Below are 17,321 nucleotides of genomic sequence, written 5' to 3'. Positions count from 1 at the left end.
CTCAACATCTGGCCTCCTCTGGCCATGGCCTCTGGGCTTTTGGACTCACTGGCGCAGCCCCATCTGGCCTTGACTATTACCACCATTACCATCATTATCATCATTATCACCCGCCATTGCCCTTGGGGTATCATCTTGGATAGCACCCGCGCAAGTCATCTCACTGAGGCACGCTGGACTCTGGATGGGTGGGGGCACTTACAACGAGTGCGGAGGCCCTCGGACTTGTCGGTAACATCTACAGTCTGCTCCTTGGTTTGCTCCCTGGTACATCTGTCCAACGGAGGGAGCGACGGAAGATGGCAAAACAATAAGAGGGGACTTAATTTTTCTAATGTATTCCCCCCTCTTTCACGATCCACTACGGCCACCCCGGACTTTAGACTCTTTAGACTCTGGACCTTTTATTATACCTTTCCAAGAATGAGGTATACCATCTGCTTACCACCTGTATACCACCTATATACCACTGTTGGTGCTCAGCTACCTCAAATTTTTAAGAACTATCTGCACAGCTATTAATATATACTTGCGCAGTGCGCCAAAATTTTTTAGGAATGTGGTGTGAATGGTATGCCTGATTGAGGACTGTACCCACTTTTTAACTTTATTATTGCTGTATTTTTTGTTTTTTAATTGACCTATGTGGGGAATGCATGGATGAGTGGCTGTATTTGTGTGAGAGGATGATTGATTCGAAGGGCCTGTCAAGGAATGCGGGAGCCATAGGGGTGGTTGATGGAACTACGGACATGGGAGTGGGCCGGAGCATTATGGTCTTAACAGGGAGGGGCAGATATGGTGGGGACTTTAGGGCTGGCCATTACCAGGGAAGAAGGGCTCGCTACGTCACAGAGATCCCTACTTCCGGCCCTATGAGTCCCACTCCAGGAAAAAAACAAGCATCACCATTTTAGGTTTTATCAACAGAAACATCACTTCCAAATAGTGACAAATTCTTTTCCTTTTTATTCCACTTCGATCAAATCCTGTACTAACTACCAGTTCCTGTCCTGAGTGCCACTTTTTAAAGAAGGACTTAGTCTAGAATTGATTCAGGAAATTAGCTTCGATCAAAATTTCATGAAATCTTCCGTTCTGAGTTTGAGCGATAGGCGCCAACTGGAAAGAGACATGTCTGCTCTGGATTTTTGACATTCTTCACTCGTTCTTTTGATTTAGCCAGCTTTGTGGTTTCTACCCATGGATAAATCAATCATTTCTTTGGGAATGGGTGTTAAGGGTACGCCAAACTGATGCCAAGGATGTATCTGTTAACTTTAATCATTTCTCTTTTTACAATTTTGGGTTTCTTGAAATGCCTCTAACATTCCATGTTCCAATTTGATAACATTTGTACAGCATAAGTCAGGTCTCTTGTCATGGGCACCCTCCATTTTTGGCTTCCCAAAGACTTTCCTCCAACAATGTCACAACCCCTCCCCCCAATACTAAAAGTTAGCCCTTCCTCTTCTCCAGTAGCTTGCCCTGGAGAGCCTGCTGTTGGTATCATGAGTCATGTTGAGGTCTTGCCATAAAGAGTTCTTATGAAAACTTTTTACAAGGTAATACACCTCTGTATATATATACTTACCACTGCTGGTCAGCAGTGGGAGATTCTAGATAATTGAGCTGGAGATAAAACCAGTTATAAATTGAATTAATTGGACAGCTTCGCTCTGAAGGATATGGCAGTTAAAAAATGAGAAAATATCAATCAGTCAATAAATCAATCAATCATCCACTCTTCCATTACCATTAAATGCATTATACCAGTGGTCCCCAACCCCCGGTCCGCGGACCGGTGCCGGGCCGTGGAGTACCTGGCACCGGGCCGCGCAGCGGCCGGGGGCCATGATCGCTGCTGCCTCTTCACCCACACGCGCAGCCTGAGATCAACCCCGGGACTCGAACCCGAGAGCCGCCTCTCCGGTCCAAACCCCACTCCCACCCCGGCTGCCCGCCCGGCCGCCTTGGTAGCCCGTGGAGACGGAGCGCGTTCGGTTCGCCGCTACCTGGGGGCGCTGTCCCCATGACGTCACCGCGGAGTCCTCGCCTCCTTCCCTGGCGAGGCTTTCTCCCCGCCAGCCAATCAGAGGCCAGTCCCCGGGCAAGCGGGGACAAGTTGCTGGCCGGTCGAAGCAGAAGCGGGAGATTGGAGGGGGGGAGAGAGAGAGAGAGAGAGAGAGAGAGAGAGAGAGAGAGAGAGAGAGAGAGAGCGCTGGGCGGGTGGCAGCGCATTCCACAGCGGACTAGGCGCGCCGTGGGCTGCCAACCCCCCCCCCACACACACACACGTACACACACTGCCTCTCTGGCAATTGGCTGCCCAGGAAGGGAGCGGGGAGCTTTCACAGATAGGAACGTGATGGGGTTTGTTTCCTTCCCCCACTCCTGAGCCCTTTTTTTTTTTTTTTTGCTTGCCTTCTGGGGTCTCCGCCGTGGAGCAGCCGAGGTCAGATGGGGAGGCGGGGAGAGAGAGAGAGAGAGAGAGAGAGATGGGCGGGTGGCAGCTGTCTGTGAAACATCTTCCCCTCCCCACCTCCTGGGCAGCCAATTGCCAGAGAGGCACGGTGGGAGTGGTGGGGGTGGTGGGGGTGGAAGCAAATAAAAAGAGAAGTTGCCCTTTCATTTTGCAATCTCTCTCTACGACCTTGTTTCATTCTCTTCCCTTTTGTTTCATCCTCATTTCTCAATCTCAGCAACTTTAACACTTTTGGACTTCAACTCCCCAAATTGCCCAGCCAGCTAGAATAGATAGATAGATGGTGGATAGGTGATTGATAGATAGAGAGGGATGGATGGATGGATAAATAGATAAATAGATAGATAGATGATAGATAGATAGAGGATATATACACATACACACATACACACAGAGAGAGAGACAGAGACAGAGACAGACATGGATGGATAGATATCACAGAAGTGAGTACACCCTCTCACATTTTATCAATATTTAAGTATATCTTGCAGCAGTTTAGACATTAATGGCTGGGGGCCATGATCGCTGCAGAACAACGCCCCCCCACCCCTGTGCGCGCTCAGCGGGCCACGGTAAAATTATCAAAGGCTGACTGGTCCGCGGCGATAAAAAGGTTGGGGACCACTGCATTATACCTTCATTGGTAAATCTTAAAGAATCCTTAATCTTAAAGAAATGAACCTTGGTTTTACTAACAATGGTCTCAAACAGCCAAGGAAATTTGTTAAGATAGACTTGTGAATCATCCACCTGATGTACTAAGGGAGGAGGTTCTGAGTAAATACACATTATTGATCTAGGTTTGTAAATATGAGATAGGCTGTCTGTTTATGATTTCAACTAAGCCGTATGGTAGAGTTATCAACCATGTACCGGTCCCAAGCCTGGATGAATGGGGAGGATTGAGGAAAGTATTGGTGAATTACCTTGTAAAAAGTTTCATCAGAACTCTTCATGGCAAGACCTCAACATGACTCAGGTATGGATACCAACATCAGAGCCTCCAGGCTGGATGGTCGCCTGCAAGCTACTGGAGAAGAGCAAGGACTAACTTTTAGTATTCAGGTTTTTTTATGACATTGTTGGAGGAAAGCCTTTGGGAAGCCAAAAATGGAGGGTGTCCTTGACAAGAGACCTTGCCTATAACAAAGTGTTATTAAATTGGACCATGGAATGTTAGAAGCATTTCAAGAAACCCGAAAGTGTAAAAAGAGAAATGATTAGAGCTAACAGAGACATCTTTGGCATCAGTTAGTTATACTGGACAGGTAGTGGTCAGTTCAAATCAGATGATTTAATAATTTTATTTTTCTGGAAACTATATCATCAAATGAAAAGGAGTTGCATTCTGCATGAGCAAACAAGAGGCTAAGTGTGTTGAGAATCACAGAACATACAGTGACCACATAATAACTACCAAATTCAAGGCAAGCCATTCAAAATATTAGCATCGATTGGCATCCCGTCAACTTGTTCAAAGCAGATGGGGCAAGCTAGATGCCTCGTGCGAATGCCTAACTGCTCAACTGGGGGGTGGATGATTAGGCATCGAGTGCAGCTCATGTCAATAACAGCTTCTACTTCCCCATGGTCCCCTGTACTACCACTATCATGCTTTTGATAGTGAAGGGGCAGATGGCTGCACTTACCATCAGGCCTTCATCCCTGCTTCTCTCCCCCACAGGGACTGGAGGAACTTCCCTGGCTGGAGTCCCCTCAGGTTCATTAGGAAGGAGAGGAGCTTTGGCAGCCTGTTTGGCGGCTTCCGGAGAGTCCTTCTTGCCTCACCTGTAGCTAAAGACTGAGCCTTGGGACTGGGGCTGGGGCTAGGCACTCTGAAGCTCAGTGCCCATGTTGGTCACATCAGTAGCCCTTAATAGTCCCAGACGGTGTGGATGGCAGAGCTTCAGCTTGCTTCACCTGGGCTCGGCGGCGTAGGGGTCTCCTGGCCAGCTTGTCAGTGGTGGGATTCCTGTGCGGATGTATTTCATGGTCCAGAATGACAGCTGTGTTTTACCACATCTGTATGCAGTCTGGTATCTCCCCATATGCTACAAACCTATCTGAGATCTGGGTCCAGGTCCTCCTTAAAGGTATGCACTAGGAGGCATTCTGGTCAGCCCACGAAACTCACAAATTAGCTCTTTCACGAATCCGCTGTCTTGCTTCAATTCCTTGATCTGAGCCTTTGCTTCCACTTGATGGGCAACATTATTAAATCTGACCTTCATTAGCTGGACAAATTCATCAGTGTCTTCTAACTTAGGGGCTCCTTCATCGTGGAGCTCAGCTATCCATTCTGACACCTCCCCTTCTTTCATGCCATCCAATATGGCAGAAATCACTTTCCGGTGAGATGGGTATTGATTCCAATATAGGTCGATGTGAGCACAGATTTGATTGAGAAAGTAGGCTACCCTCTTAGGTGTCCTGTCAAACATTGCTACTGTGTTTCCCCGAAAATGCAACCTGTCCTGAAACTAACGCCTTCCCACATTTTTCGTGTGAGCAAAACTATAAGCCCACTCTGAAAATAAGCCCTCTGGACAACACCCCCCTCTCTGGCCAGGCAGAGCACCGCTCACTGACCTAGCGGTATCCTGAAGGCACCAAGCTGCGGGAGCTGGGGGGGGAAGGCACTCACATTGCTTGGCGCCTTTGGGATACCGTTAAGTTGGGGAGTGGCGTTCTGCCTGGCCAGAGGGGGGAGTTGCCAGGCAGCTGCTCCCTTGCGAGCGGGCTATCAAAGAGCCAGGCACAGCCTCGGGGGCAAAGCAGCCATGAGGTGACCATGCTCACGAGCAGCCGCCCAGCAACTTCCTCTCCAGCTGGGCAGACTGCCATTCACTGACCATAGGGTATCCCTAAGGCGCCAAGTGCCAAAACTCCTCCTCCCCCCAATCCAGACCCACCAATCCACCTCTGAGGCTGAAGGCATCAGTGTCTTTCTCCTCTTTCTTTGGGGTGCTTGTGGGGCAGCATCCATGGCTTTTGCTGGGCTCCCCCTGATGCTGCTGGTGGAGGTGCTGGCCCGGATCCCCGGAAGCGAAGGGGAGAAGGGGCCCCCAGTAAGGAGGAGGCTGGGAAGGGGAGGTTGGGGAGAGGGAGGAAGAAAGCTGCCAGGTCTCCAGAGCCTCCAACAGCCTCCATTTCTTTTGTTTCTTTTTTTTAATGAATATTTTTATTTCCATTTTCATTTTCATAACACACACTCACATGTATACTATACATAGCCCGTATCATATAGTATTAAATAATAATTACATCAGTTCCTCTTGTCAACAATGCCCAGAAAAATAGAAACCCATTATAGCTCTTCTGCTCTCCATACACCTCTTTCTTCTACCACCCTCCAACTTTCTATCTTCCCTCCATCATCCTTTTCTACTCTACTTCCCCTCCCTTTCTACTACTCCTCTCTCTACAATCCACTCCTCCTTATCCTTCTCATTTGATGGTCCTTAAGATATGCAGATATTTTAGCCATCTCGGCTAAATTTGTGACTTTCAATGTCCATTCTTGAATTGTAGGCAAGTCTTCCTTCTTCCAGTATTGCGCCACCAACAGTCTTGCTGCCATTATTAAGTGCAAAATCAAGTTAGTCTCTACCGCTGTACAGTCAGTAATTATACCTAACTAAAATAACTGAGGAGTAAACTTTATCCTTTTTTAAAGAACATTTTGTATAATCCACCATATTTTTATCCAAAATGCCTTAACCTTTTGGCAAGTCCACCATATGTGGAAATATGTAGCATCGAGAGAACCACATCTGCAACATTTGGGTTGTAAATTCGGATACATAGAAGCCAACTTTTTAGGATCTAAATGCCATCTATAGAACATCTTGTAAAAAATTTCTCTCAGGTTTTGGGCTAACAGCCTCCATTTCTGTGTGGTCCCCTCCCCCTTCCTCCCCACATCCCCCCCCCAGTTGGACGAAGAGGCACCCCCCCATTCCCCGATTGTAGCCGAGATGGCAAGCTGCAGCCAGACCCCTTTCTCTTCCCCCCCCCCGCCCAGCAGTGTCTGGATGGGAGTCAGTTGCATGGAAAGAGGAAGGGAAGGAAAAGAGAAAGCGAAAGAGGCAAAGTGAGGTATTTTCAGTCCTGAATCCCCGGAAGGAAAAAATGCACTTCTATATAGTATACACACACACACACACACACATATACACACAAACAGACATAAATATTCATTCTCAGGGATGAATACACTGCAGTATTTTGGATTTTGTTAAAGTTTACAATTTCATCAGCCTAAAAAGAGTGAGAAAAATTGCAGGAGTTGCTGATAAAGAAGATATTGAAGTCAGATATTATATATTTTGAATCCTTTTTATAATCCTTTTGAAAAAGAAGTGTGAGAAAGCATAAAGGAAAGATAGTTCCCAGGTGGAAAAGAATGCATTTGAGCAAAATGATTTTGGCTTCTTCAGAAACTTCACTTTTTCTTCTGAATCTCAAATTTTAGGCTTTGAAGGTCAGGCAAGAGGGGAGCTTCCATCCCTTATGGGGGAGCCCCTGATTTGGTGAGGAAACCAAGAGCCCCCTTCCCCACCATAATCCCTCTTGTTCTATCGGGACCTGGAGGAGAGGGGAACAGAGAGAGAAGGAACTGGCTCCCCTTTGTGAAGGGGGCTGGAGATCCTTCCTTTGAAGGGATCTTGAGAGGCTGCAGGGGGTATTTTGAGGGGGGAGGGGAAATTCACTGAATAAAAAGTAGACCGATAACACCGCTCGCTTCACCCCCCTTCTGGGTGTGCGAGAAAGTTTTCCTGTCAACCAAATACATACGGTTGAGACCGCCTAGCAAGAAAAATATATATATTTGTATTTGTGCTGATGAATAATAAAGGGAGACTAGTATAGATCTATTTCAAGCTATTTAGCTCTCATCAGCTAGCCATACCCTTACTGGGATTCGAACCTGTTCTGTATTACATCTTAGGCAGATGTCTTAACCATTAAGCCACAGGTCCTCTTCCTTATCAGCTGAAGCCAGGGAGGCAGGTATATATTTAGTGTCACAACTCCTGGTATGCCCCAATTATGGGAGGAAGCTAATTGCTTCCATTATCTTTATTTATTTATATATATTTATATATATTCATAACAAGTGATATTGAAATATTGAAATTGCATCCAATAGTTGCTTTATAGCTCTTCAGCATTTAGAATTAGCATCCTGCCTTAGGGCTGATTTTGCCAAGGGGTTAAAGAACAAAGAATTGTAGATAGAATAACTATAGCAGTGAATAGTAGCCTGTAATGACATTTGGAGGTAATTAGCAGTTTGGACAAACACCCAGAATCATAAGCAGGAAGACATAAGCAGGAAGACAACTTGACTAGGATTCTGTAAAGGTTGAAGGAGTTGACGTGAAAATCTCTGAATCTGACACAAGTGAAAGCAATGTCTGCAGTATTATTAGACAGAAGATGGCATGATGTGTAGCTTACTCATCCATAGGTGTGGGGTGAGTGAATTATGTTGTGAGGAGTGAGTTAGCCTAGAAAGATTTGGTCTACATTGCAATAGTCACGAATTGCCACATGGATAAAATTATGCGGGAGCAATTGAGCACAGTCAAATACCTTTAAGTAGCACAATGCAACTTTGTCGCCTTATATTATGATTAGAGAGAGCATTGCTTTCATGCCTTCAAATTTGTATGTTTCACAGCGCATCCCTATAATTTATGTTCCTCCTTTCCCATAAATATGGTTGTGTAGTAATCAGGGATGTGCAGTCACTAGAGGCAAGGGAGGCAGAGCCTCACCAGTCTCCTCAGGAAAAAGAAAGAAATTTAAATATATTTTTTAAAATAATTAAAGCCAAGATAGTTGCTACCTCTCAGCCCCCAGAAGCACTTTGCAGGCCTCTCAAACTCTCTGCATGCCCCATTTTTCACAAAAAAACCAGGACATACAGAGGGTTTAAAAGGCCTGCAGAGTGCAAAAACTTTTTAAAAATTTATCTCTTCAAAATCTTGGCGTGGCTTATACTCTGGTGCGTCTTATAGTCCGAAAAATATGATAGTTTCTCCCTCTCTCTTCCCCCTCCCCTCCACACACAAAGAGTTACCAGCCTATTGGCCATATGGCACTGTTCTTATCATTGATTAATATATTGCAGTAATTCCTGCTGTTGAAATTTGCAGTCAACTCAAAAGCCTTCCAAAAAGTTTGAATCAGAATTTTTAAAAAAGCTTGCTGGCCATAGAAATGTCCAGGAGAAGATCTGATTCAGGCGTCCACTGCCTTTCATATAAAATTGAATTTCAAAGGTGTTTTAGATTTCATTTATCTACCTTTCCAAACTTTGAAAGTTTAAGTGAGCCCTGTGCTACCTTAAGAATATATTTAGGCAGAAACACCAAGCAATGGAAGGAAAAAGGAGCATCTGTAAGGAAGCTATACAAGTCAAGATGGGGGCCATAGTAGTGTGCTCAAAAGGATGCATGAAAAAAAAAGGGGATTGGTGCTTTAATTTCAGTCATGACCACCATCTTGATGCTTTCTGGTCCCCTTGTGCTATGATGCCCAGGGGTGGGGGGGGAAGGCAACATGTGTTTTCTCCTCTCTCTTCCATTCATTCCTTGTATTCTTTTCTCCTGAAACACTGGGATGTACCACTTGTGTTTCATGCAGCTGATACAACTATTTCTGTCCCAGCCAACCCCACCCCACCCAATGTTGCCATCCCTTGTTCTTGAACGATAGAAATATTCCCAGAAACCTTGCATTATATGCATGCTGCAGAGAATTTATTCAGATTGTACTTCCATTGAGAAAAGGGAGGAGGACAGCATAACGGTGTAGTCGTCTATTCTAAGAGGAAATGTGGATGTGAAGAGAGACGATCTGATCTTTCCTTGATGTGGATGATTCAGAGGCAGAAAAATCAACAGAGTGTCGATCAAATGTGCAGGTGTTTTGTAGCTAGTCCTGGTTGCATCCCAGCTGTTGTAGTCCAAATGGCTCTACAGTTTGTACTTGCAAAGGTAAGAATATAGATTTTCACAAACATCATCATTCCACTGTGTAAAACCTAAAAAGCCAAGGATAAGACAGAAGTTACTTCTTAATTCCTTCAACAGCGGTCTGGAAAACATTGTCATTTGTTTCCATTGTATGCAACATCCTCTCTGGCCCCAATGGAACTTTCCATGAAAAGGAAAGTGAATGCTGATTTCACATTTGGAAGGGGGAAGGGAGAGAGGAATGGGGGGCGGGAAGGAAGGAGGGAGGGAGAGAGAGAGGAATGGGGAGGAGAGAGGAATGGAGGAAGGGAAGGAGGGAGGGAGGGAGAGAGGAATGGAGGGAGAGAGGAATGGAGGGAAAGAGAAATGGAGGGAGGAAGGAAAGGAGGAAGAGAGGGAGGGAGGGAAAGAAGGAAAGAAAGAATTCACATGAACCTTCTCCCCGATGTCACAATTCAAAAAACACTTTTTTGGAAAGACTAGATTATATCTGGAGAACATGTATCCATCTTTGCCCTTGCAGAAAGCTAAACATTTCTCCTAAAGGCCATTACTTGGGGGGGGGGGGAGAAGACATCTTTAGTTTGAATTATGGAAAACTCCATAGGTTCCATTACACTGATTTATGAGATCACTCCAAATTAAACAAGCAAAGCATTGTTTTCCTGATGATTCTGCCTTGAAAACCTAGTACATCAAGAACCACCAGGTAAGAAATGTTGGCTTACCTGAATAATTTAACAGCTCCACACAGTACTCGTTCTGCTTATAGTTGTCTGGCTGCCATTCCTCCCAGAATTTGTAATTGTAGGTGGATCCATCAGTCCATCTCCATCGCCTTTTCTGTTGACAGAAGATCATCCACGATCACATGATAAGAAAGTAAGTTACCTTTATGATGATAAGATAAGCAGATTGCCTGGAAAAATAGACTGGTGGGCAGCTCTTAGATACTTGAACAAGTTCAATCAGTCTCCTCAAATGGTTAAGTGACCATTTGTAGCGTACATGCATTAAAGCATTTTTAAAAAATAGCAAAGGCATCACATCATACCAAATTCATGACAGTGAGTCTGGTGGAAAGGGTTACATTCAGCTCTATGAAATTATGGACTGCAGAGATGCATTTTGTTAAATGGCTGACCAACCACACTCAACGTGTAGTCTTCAATGGAACTGCATCTTCATGGAGGGAAATATGCAGTGGAATATCCCAAGGCTCTGTTTTGGGCCCAACATCTTCATCAATAATCTGGATGAGGGGATAAATGGGGAACTCATCAAATTTGCACATGACACCAAGCTGGCAGAATAGCCAACACTCCAAAAGGTAGGCTAAAGATATAGAAGGATCTTGACAAACTTGAACATTGGGCATTATCTAATAAAATGAAATTCAATGGTGAAAAGAGTAAGGTTCTACATTTAGGCAACAAAAATGAAATGCACAGGTACAGTATAGGTGGTACCTTGCTCGACAGTAGTAACTGTGAAAGGGATCTTAGAGTCCTAGTGAACAACCATTTAAATATGAGCCAGCAGTGTGCAGCAACTGCCAAAAAAGCCAACACAATTCTAGGCTGCATAAACGGAGGGATAGAATCAAGATGATGTGAAGTGTTAATACCACTTTATAATGCCTTGGTAAGGCCACACTTGGAATACTGCATTCAGTTTTGGTCACCACGATGTAGAAAAGATGTGGATACTCTAGAAAGAGTGCAGAGAAGAGCAACAAAGATGATTAGGGGACTGGAGACTAAAACATATGAAGAACGGTTGCAGGAACTGGATATGTCTAGTTTAATGAAAAGAAGGACTAGGGGAGACAGGATAGCAGTGATCCAATATCTCAGGGGTTGCCACAAAGAAGAGGGAGTCAAACTATTTTCCGAGGCACCTGAGGGTAGAACAAGAAGCAATGGGTGGAAACTAAAAAAGGAGAGAAGCAACTGAGGAGAAATTTCCTGACAGTTAGAACAATTAATCAGTGGAACAGCTTGCCTCCAGAAGTTGTGAATACCCCAACACTGGAAGTCTTTAAGAATATGTTGGATAGCCATTTGTCTGAAACTGTATAGGGTTTCCTGCCTAGGCAGGGGGTTGGACTAGAAGACTTCCAAGGTCCCTTCCAACTCTGCTATTGTATTATTATTGTAAATATTTTGGGTGATTACAACCACTCTTCTCCCACCCTTCATATTTCCTTTAAAAGTAGAAGTGAAAGGCCACTTGCAAGGAACTTTTATTATTTTACTGTCTGGATGAAGTGGTTCCGCCTTCAAAAAAAATGTGTGAGACGTGCTTGGCTAAATATTATTTACTAGTAATCAACTTAAAGTGAAAAATGCAAATTGTTTTCAAATATAGGCATATATTGATTATATATTTTTCATTCAGCTACCTTGATCTCTCTCATAGATTATAATACAGTAACCTGAAAAAATACAAAGGATATATAGAAATATAGATATATAGATACACACAGACATATGTATGTGTGTGTATTATTTGTGTCTGTGTCTAATTTACACACACATTGTACATATACACAGATGTGCACAAATACACAGTGCTGACAAAATAAGTAATCAAGATCAGTTTTATAAGTAATAAAGAAATGATCTGCCAAATCAAAAAACGAATATCTGGTACAACTTTTAAGAAAATCATTCTCGATTTCTCACTAGCCTAAAAATTTGAAAACAAGAAGAGATATGTATTTAAAAAGGGAAATTTAATAATAAAGAAATGGCTTCCCCCTTCTTCAGGACAATTTCAGTCATTTATCACGTTTTCTAACTTAAGATCTGTTCATCCATACCTCACTGTCAATCATTCAATCTTAATGAGTTGGAATCTTTTTATCTTTGAATTTTTAAATGTCAGCAAACATTATTGTTTAAACAAGGGCTACACAAGATATTTAACAGTTACATTATATATAAAATACCAAACATTTCCAAAAACTAAACAGAAAAAAATCTAAAATTTTATGAGGCCTCAGTTGTACTTCGTTCAGTGCGTGCCTAAATCCAGCACAGACTGCAGTTATGAGCACCAACAAACAATCTCTGATCATATATCAGTTCACCAAAAACAACAAAATAACATTTATACAGAATGTAATATGCAGAGCAGGAATTTTAGGCTCACCCGAGAGATATCACCGAGCCCGATCCAGACATGTTTGCTTGATTGATGTTGGTCTTTGATGTATTCAGACACCAGGAAGGACTCATCAGGGCTGTGGATTGAGGCGAGGTGACATCTTGGGCCATACCTCTGGCACGCAAGCTAGGAATAGAGAGAGGACAAGAAGATGGCACTCCACGCTCATGGGTGAGATAGTTGCAAAGTTGAACCCATGCACATCTCCATTTGTGCAAATTCGGTTTCTGGGCTGTGGGGGGAAAAAATGGTTCTTACCTCAGCATTACGCCAACTTAGTCCCTGATCAAAAAATCCGTAGCAGTTCCCCAGTTTCTGCAACCAGTTTCTGGGGCATAACGCAGCCTTGGCTGTAGGGAGACAAAATGAGGAAAAATAAATGCTAGGTAAAAAAACGGGATAGATTGCAGATGTCGGTAAATGGAATCCCTTCAGTTGGGTGTAGACACGATTGGAAGGATTGAGGGTTATGGTTTAGCACTGTGATGGCAAACCTATTGCATGCAGAGCCCTCTCTGCTGTCACACCAGCCGTCGTTCCAGCTCAGCTCTACAGTGCATGCACGCCCCGCCTGCAGCTGGCCAGCTGGCCTTCGGGTCTCTGCCGCCCATGCGGGTGGTGTGCATGTGCAGGGGCAGAGTGCAGGTACGGGGGGGCAATCCCATTGCATTTGGGTGGGTTGTCTGTGCCCCCCCAACCCCGTTTTGGGCCTGGAAGGCCTCCTGCACCAACCTGGACATGGGAGCACTGCACAAGGCACCCCATGCCCCATTTGGGCATGGAAAACTTCCTGCACCAACCTGGAAGCCAAAAAATGGGGAGGGGGGCATGCATGGCTGGGTGGGTGGAGGCATGCATGGGAGGTACTCACATTGCATTTTGGGGTTTCGTACACCCACGCTTTGGGCACTCAGCACCATCACTGGTTTAGCATGAAGGGAAGAAGTTTTTCTCATTTGAGGGATAGGATTTTAAGATGGAACAAAACAATCCAGGGACACAAAATACTTTCACTTCCACTTCAGTTACAGATTAACAGAGATGGAAGAGACCTTGTAGATTGTCTAGTCCAACCCCTCACCCAAGCAGACCCTACACCATTTCTGAGTCTGAGAGATGGCAGTCCAGCCTCATCTTGAAAGCTTCCAGTGATCTAGTTCCCATAACATCTGAAGGCAACTTCTGTTCCATCTGTTGATTGTTCTCACTGTCAGGAATTTTTTCCTTATTTCCAGGTTGAATCTCTCCTTGTTCAGTTTCCATCCATTATTCCTTGTCTGGACTTCAGGTGCCTTAGAGAATAGCTTGATTCCCTCCTCTCTGTAGCAGCCCCTCAAATATTGGAACACTGCTATTATGTCTCCCCTGGTCCTTCTCTTCACTAGACTAGCCATGCCCAGTTTTTGCAACCATTCATCATATGTTTTAGCCTTCAGTCCCCTGATCCTCTTTGTTGCTCTTCTCTGCACTCTTTCTAGAGTCCCAACATCTTTTTTTATAGCGTGGTGACCAAAACTGAATGCAGTATTCTAAGCTTGGTTCTACTAAGGCTTTATTGAATGGTATTAGTATTTCATTTGATCCTTTACAACCTTGAAAGTGGTCCAAAATCTATTTTCCAGACCAATTTCAAGGCCTTCAAGGGGGTTGCGGGAATATTAGTGTCCAAAGGTTGCTCACATCTTATATTCTGCCTTAAAATATTCCCAAAACCTCATGTGGACAATCCTAAATCACTAAAACTGGGCCACATTGGAGTCATTTAGATGTCTAAGGGAAAGAAATATTATTACTATTTCTGCACTTCAGATGGAAAATTACATTTAAATATGGAAACTGGGAAATTACATTGCTGAAATGCTGTATATCCATTTTATTAGTGTGCCTCAACAGTACAGTTTTAGAATGCTGGGGACAGCATGAAAATTCTGACCTTACTTTATTAAGTTGTTTAATTTGCTATGTTCACCATGTCATGATTAATAGGGGGGGAGGGTGAACGACTCACCTCCCAAAAAAGGATTGGTGATCAATATTCCAAGGCAACAGAGGCCAATGTACATGGAGAGTCCCATCTTTTGGTTGCCCTTTAGGAGAAAAGAGAAGTAGATGTGATAGAAGAATTAATACAGTGGCATTTGTATTAGCTTACTGAGAAAGAAAGGCAATTTTGTAGTTGCATAATTTAATGTTGGTCCTAGTCTACCTGCAAACTTTTCTTTTGTGGTTCCTAGCATACAACTCATGAAAAGCTGTATTGCTATTTCAAAAACCTATCTTATTGCAATGCCAGATCACTGTACAGATAACAGAGAATATCTAATCAATATTTACCAAGAATGCCTTCAGACTCTCACCTTGCGAAGTTCTTCAACTGGGGAGGTTGAGTTGGTAAATGGTTGGACTGGTGGATTCTCATTTGCAGAGCTACCATTAAATAGTCTCCAAATAGGGCTTGGCCTAACATCAAAATAGCTAATTTTATTGAAGGATGTCCTGGTCCACCCACTTCATTTGCCAATAATTGATAGGAAAGCAAGTGAAGCTGAGGTCAAAAGAAAGTTGGCTACATTTTCCTTGGGTAAAGAAAGGAGTAATTGATTCCACATCCAAGAGGGAAGCAAGCACCACGCTTCATTAAACATAATCATATTTACTTGATTTCTTTGTTCTATTGGTTTTAACTTTCATGATTTCTAGCATATGTTATGTCAAATATTAACACAATTAAGAAAAATTCCATTGGATTTACCCAAAAGAAAAAAACCCATTATTCCTCCACGTTTGCTTTTTATATTTTTTTTAAAATGTTATAAGGAAGATAAAAGCTAATCCAAGCTAATAAGAGCAAAATACGCAAAGAAAAAAGAAAGAAAAAAGAAGAAAAAAGTGCAGAAAATCAAAACAAAAAAAGAGCAGAAAAAATAACCTTCCAATTTCTTCTGCCTACTTTTTACCTACTACCTACAAATTTAAGCCAGCCCAGCCTGCCGCTCACTGATTGGATTGGCCTGGACTCCAGCCAATCAGTGAGCTGGCTGGGATGGGAAATTTTCAGCACGCTTGCGCGAGTTTCCATTTCCTTTCGACAAAAGACGAAAGAGGTTGCAGCTGCGCTGACTGGTGAGTAATCTAATTCTAATCGAATTTTCCGCTCGCCGCGGCAGGAGGAGAGGGTGGGGGCAGCTGCAGCCGCCCGCGGCAGAGAAGTTCCACGCAGTTCAGGGGCTCCTGCCGCCCGGCAGAAGCCCCTGAACCGCGTGCGGGCGGCTGCCCCCTCCTCCTCCCTGTCCTCCTGCGGCCGCAAGGAGTAGTCCGTTCGTGCAGAAATTGCCCGCCCCGGCTGAGTGAATTGGGATCGCCTGCGGCCGTGAGGAGTCCTTGCGGCCGCAGGCGATCCCAATTGAATTCACTCAGCTTGCACTCAATCCGGATAAGACCGAGTGGCTGGTGTGTTTCCCTCCTACTAATTGGCCAAGTGTTCCATCTCTCAGGCTGGGGGGTCAAACAGTACGCCCTCAGACAGGGTTCGCAATTTGGGAGTCCTCCTGGATCCACAGCTGACTTTAGATCACCATTTGTCGGCTGTGACCAGGGGGGCATTTGCCCAGGTTCGCCTGGTGCACCAGTTGTGTCCCTACCTGAACCGGGAGGCCCTCACAACAGTCACTCACGCCCTTGTGACCTCTAGACTGGACTACTGCAACGTGCTCTACATGGGGCAGCCCTTGAAGAGCATTCGGAGACTTCAGCTTGTCCAGAATGCAGCCGCGCGAGCGATCGTGGGTGCACCTCGGTTCACCCACGTAACACCTATCCTCCGCGAGCTGCACTGGCTGCCTATTGGTCTCCGGATACGCTTCAAGGCGCTAGTCGTCACTTTTAAAGCCCTTCATGGTATTGGACCTGGGAACTTGAGAGACCGCCTTCTGCCAATCACCTCCACTAGACCGATTAGATCCCACAGATTAGGCCTCCTCCGAATTCCATCCGCCGGTCAGTGTCGACTGGCGACTACCTGGAGGAGAGCCTTCTCTGTGGCTGCTCCGACCCTCTGGAACGAACTCCCCGTGGAGATTCGAACCCTCACCACCCTCCAGGCCTTCCGCAAAGACCTTAAAATGTGGCTGTTCCAACAGGCCTGGGGCTAAAGAGCTATTGCCCCCATCTCGAATGGTACAACTGTTGTGTGTTTTTAAATTAATGCATTGTTATGTTTTGTTTTTATTTTTTGTCTGTACCCCCTTTCCTTGATTTGAATTGTGAGCCACCCCGAGTCCCCTTTGGGGGAAAAGGGCGGCATATAAATATAATAAAATCAAACAATCAATCAATCAATCAAAGTTCACTCCAGCTAAAAGTCAACTTTGGAACACAAGGGCACTAGAATGAAAATCCAAGCTAATATGAATTTATTTATGTTCTGTCTTTCTGCATTGTTTGTCTTCTCTTTCTTTTTCTTTTCCTTCTTTTATCTTTGTTCATTTGTTCTTCATTAGCTTGTCTTAGTTTTTATAGTAAAAAAAATTAATAAAATTAGAAAAAACACTTAAAATTGTGTATTTTACTCAGGAAATCTGAGGAAAGGATTGGCATTTCTGCAAGAAATTATCTTCCTGTTAATATCTGGCATAACGTAAGCTAGAAACCACCACACTTAAAACCCATAGAATAAAGGA

The 17,321-nt window shown here is 44.2% G+C and overlaps 1 protein-coding gene across 2 annotated transcripts; it reads right to left on the bottom strand.

Moving 5' to 3' along the window:
• Positions 1-9,334: 9,334 nt before the first annotated feature.
• On the bottom strand, positions 9,335-15,104 carry LOC148046386 (C-type lectin BpLec-like). 2 transcript variants are annotated; one of them, XM_087714114.1, is made up of 6 exons: positions 14,977-15,104; positions 14,651-14,729; positions 12,901-12,992; positions 12,628-12,768; positions 10,200-10,314; positions 9,335-9,539 (listed from the first exon to the last, which is right to left on the bottom strand). In XM_087714114.1, the coding sequence occupies exons 2-6, from the start codon at positions 14,715-14,717 to the stop codon at positions 9,472-9,474; spliced, it is 483 nt and encodes a 160-aa protein (XP_087570240.1). In that variant the 5' UTR covers positions 14,718-14,729; positions 14,977-15,104; the 3' UTR covers positions 9,335-9,471. The 2 variants fall into 2 exon arrangements, with proteins under 2 accessions (XP_087570240.1, XP_087570239.1); XM_087714113.1 differs by having other exon boundaries at positions 15,000-15,080.
• Between the last annotated feature and the right edge of the window lie 2,217 nt (positions 15,105-17,321).

Source organism: Thamnophis sirtalis, unplaced genomic scaffold (assembly GCF_051295495.1).
Source record: "Thamnophis sirtalis isolate CommonGarterSnake01/CBP01778 unplaced genomic scaffold, rThaSir2_p1.2 scaffold_4, whole genome shotgun sequence".
In the NCBI taxonomy this organism is placed as follows: domain Eukaryota; kingdom Metazoa; phylum Chordata; class Lepidosauria; order Squamata; family Natricidae; genus Thamnophis; species Thamnophis sirtalis.
The sequence above is the reverse complement of the archived record's forward strand: the minus strand, read 5'-3'. Positions and strand labels throughout refer to the sequence as shown.

Bases quoted from the DNA above. Each gene is read 5' to 3' on its own strand.
- LOC148046386 (XM_087714114.1), bottom strand. From the start codon at position 14,717: ATGGGACTCTCCATGTACATTGGCCTCTGTTGCCTTGGAATATTGATC. The intron at 12,993-14,650 runs GTGAGTCGTTCA...GTCTCCCTACAG, and splicing joins CACCAATCCTTTTTTGGGAG to CCAAGGCTGCGTTATGCCCC. The intron at 12,769-12,900 runs GTAAGAACCATT...CTCTATTCCTAG, and splicing joins TAAGTTGGCGTAATGCTGAG to CTTGCGTGCCAGAGGTATGG.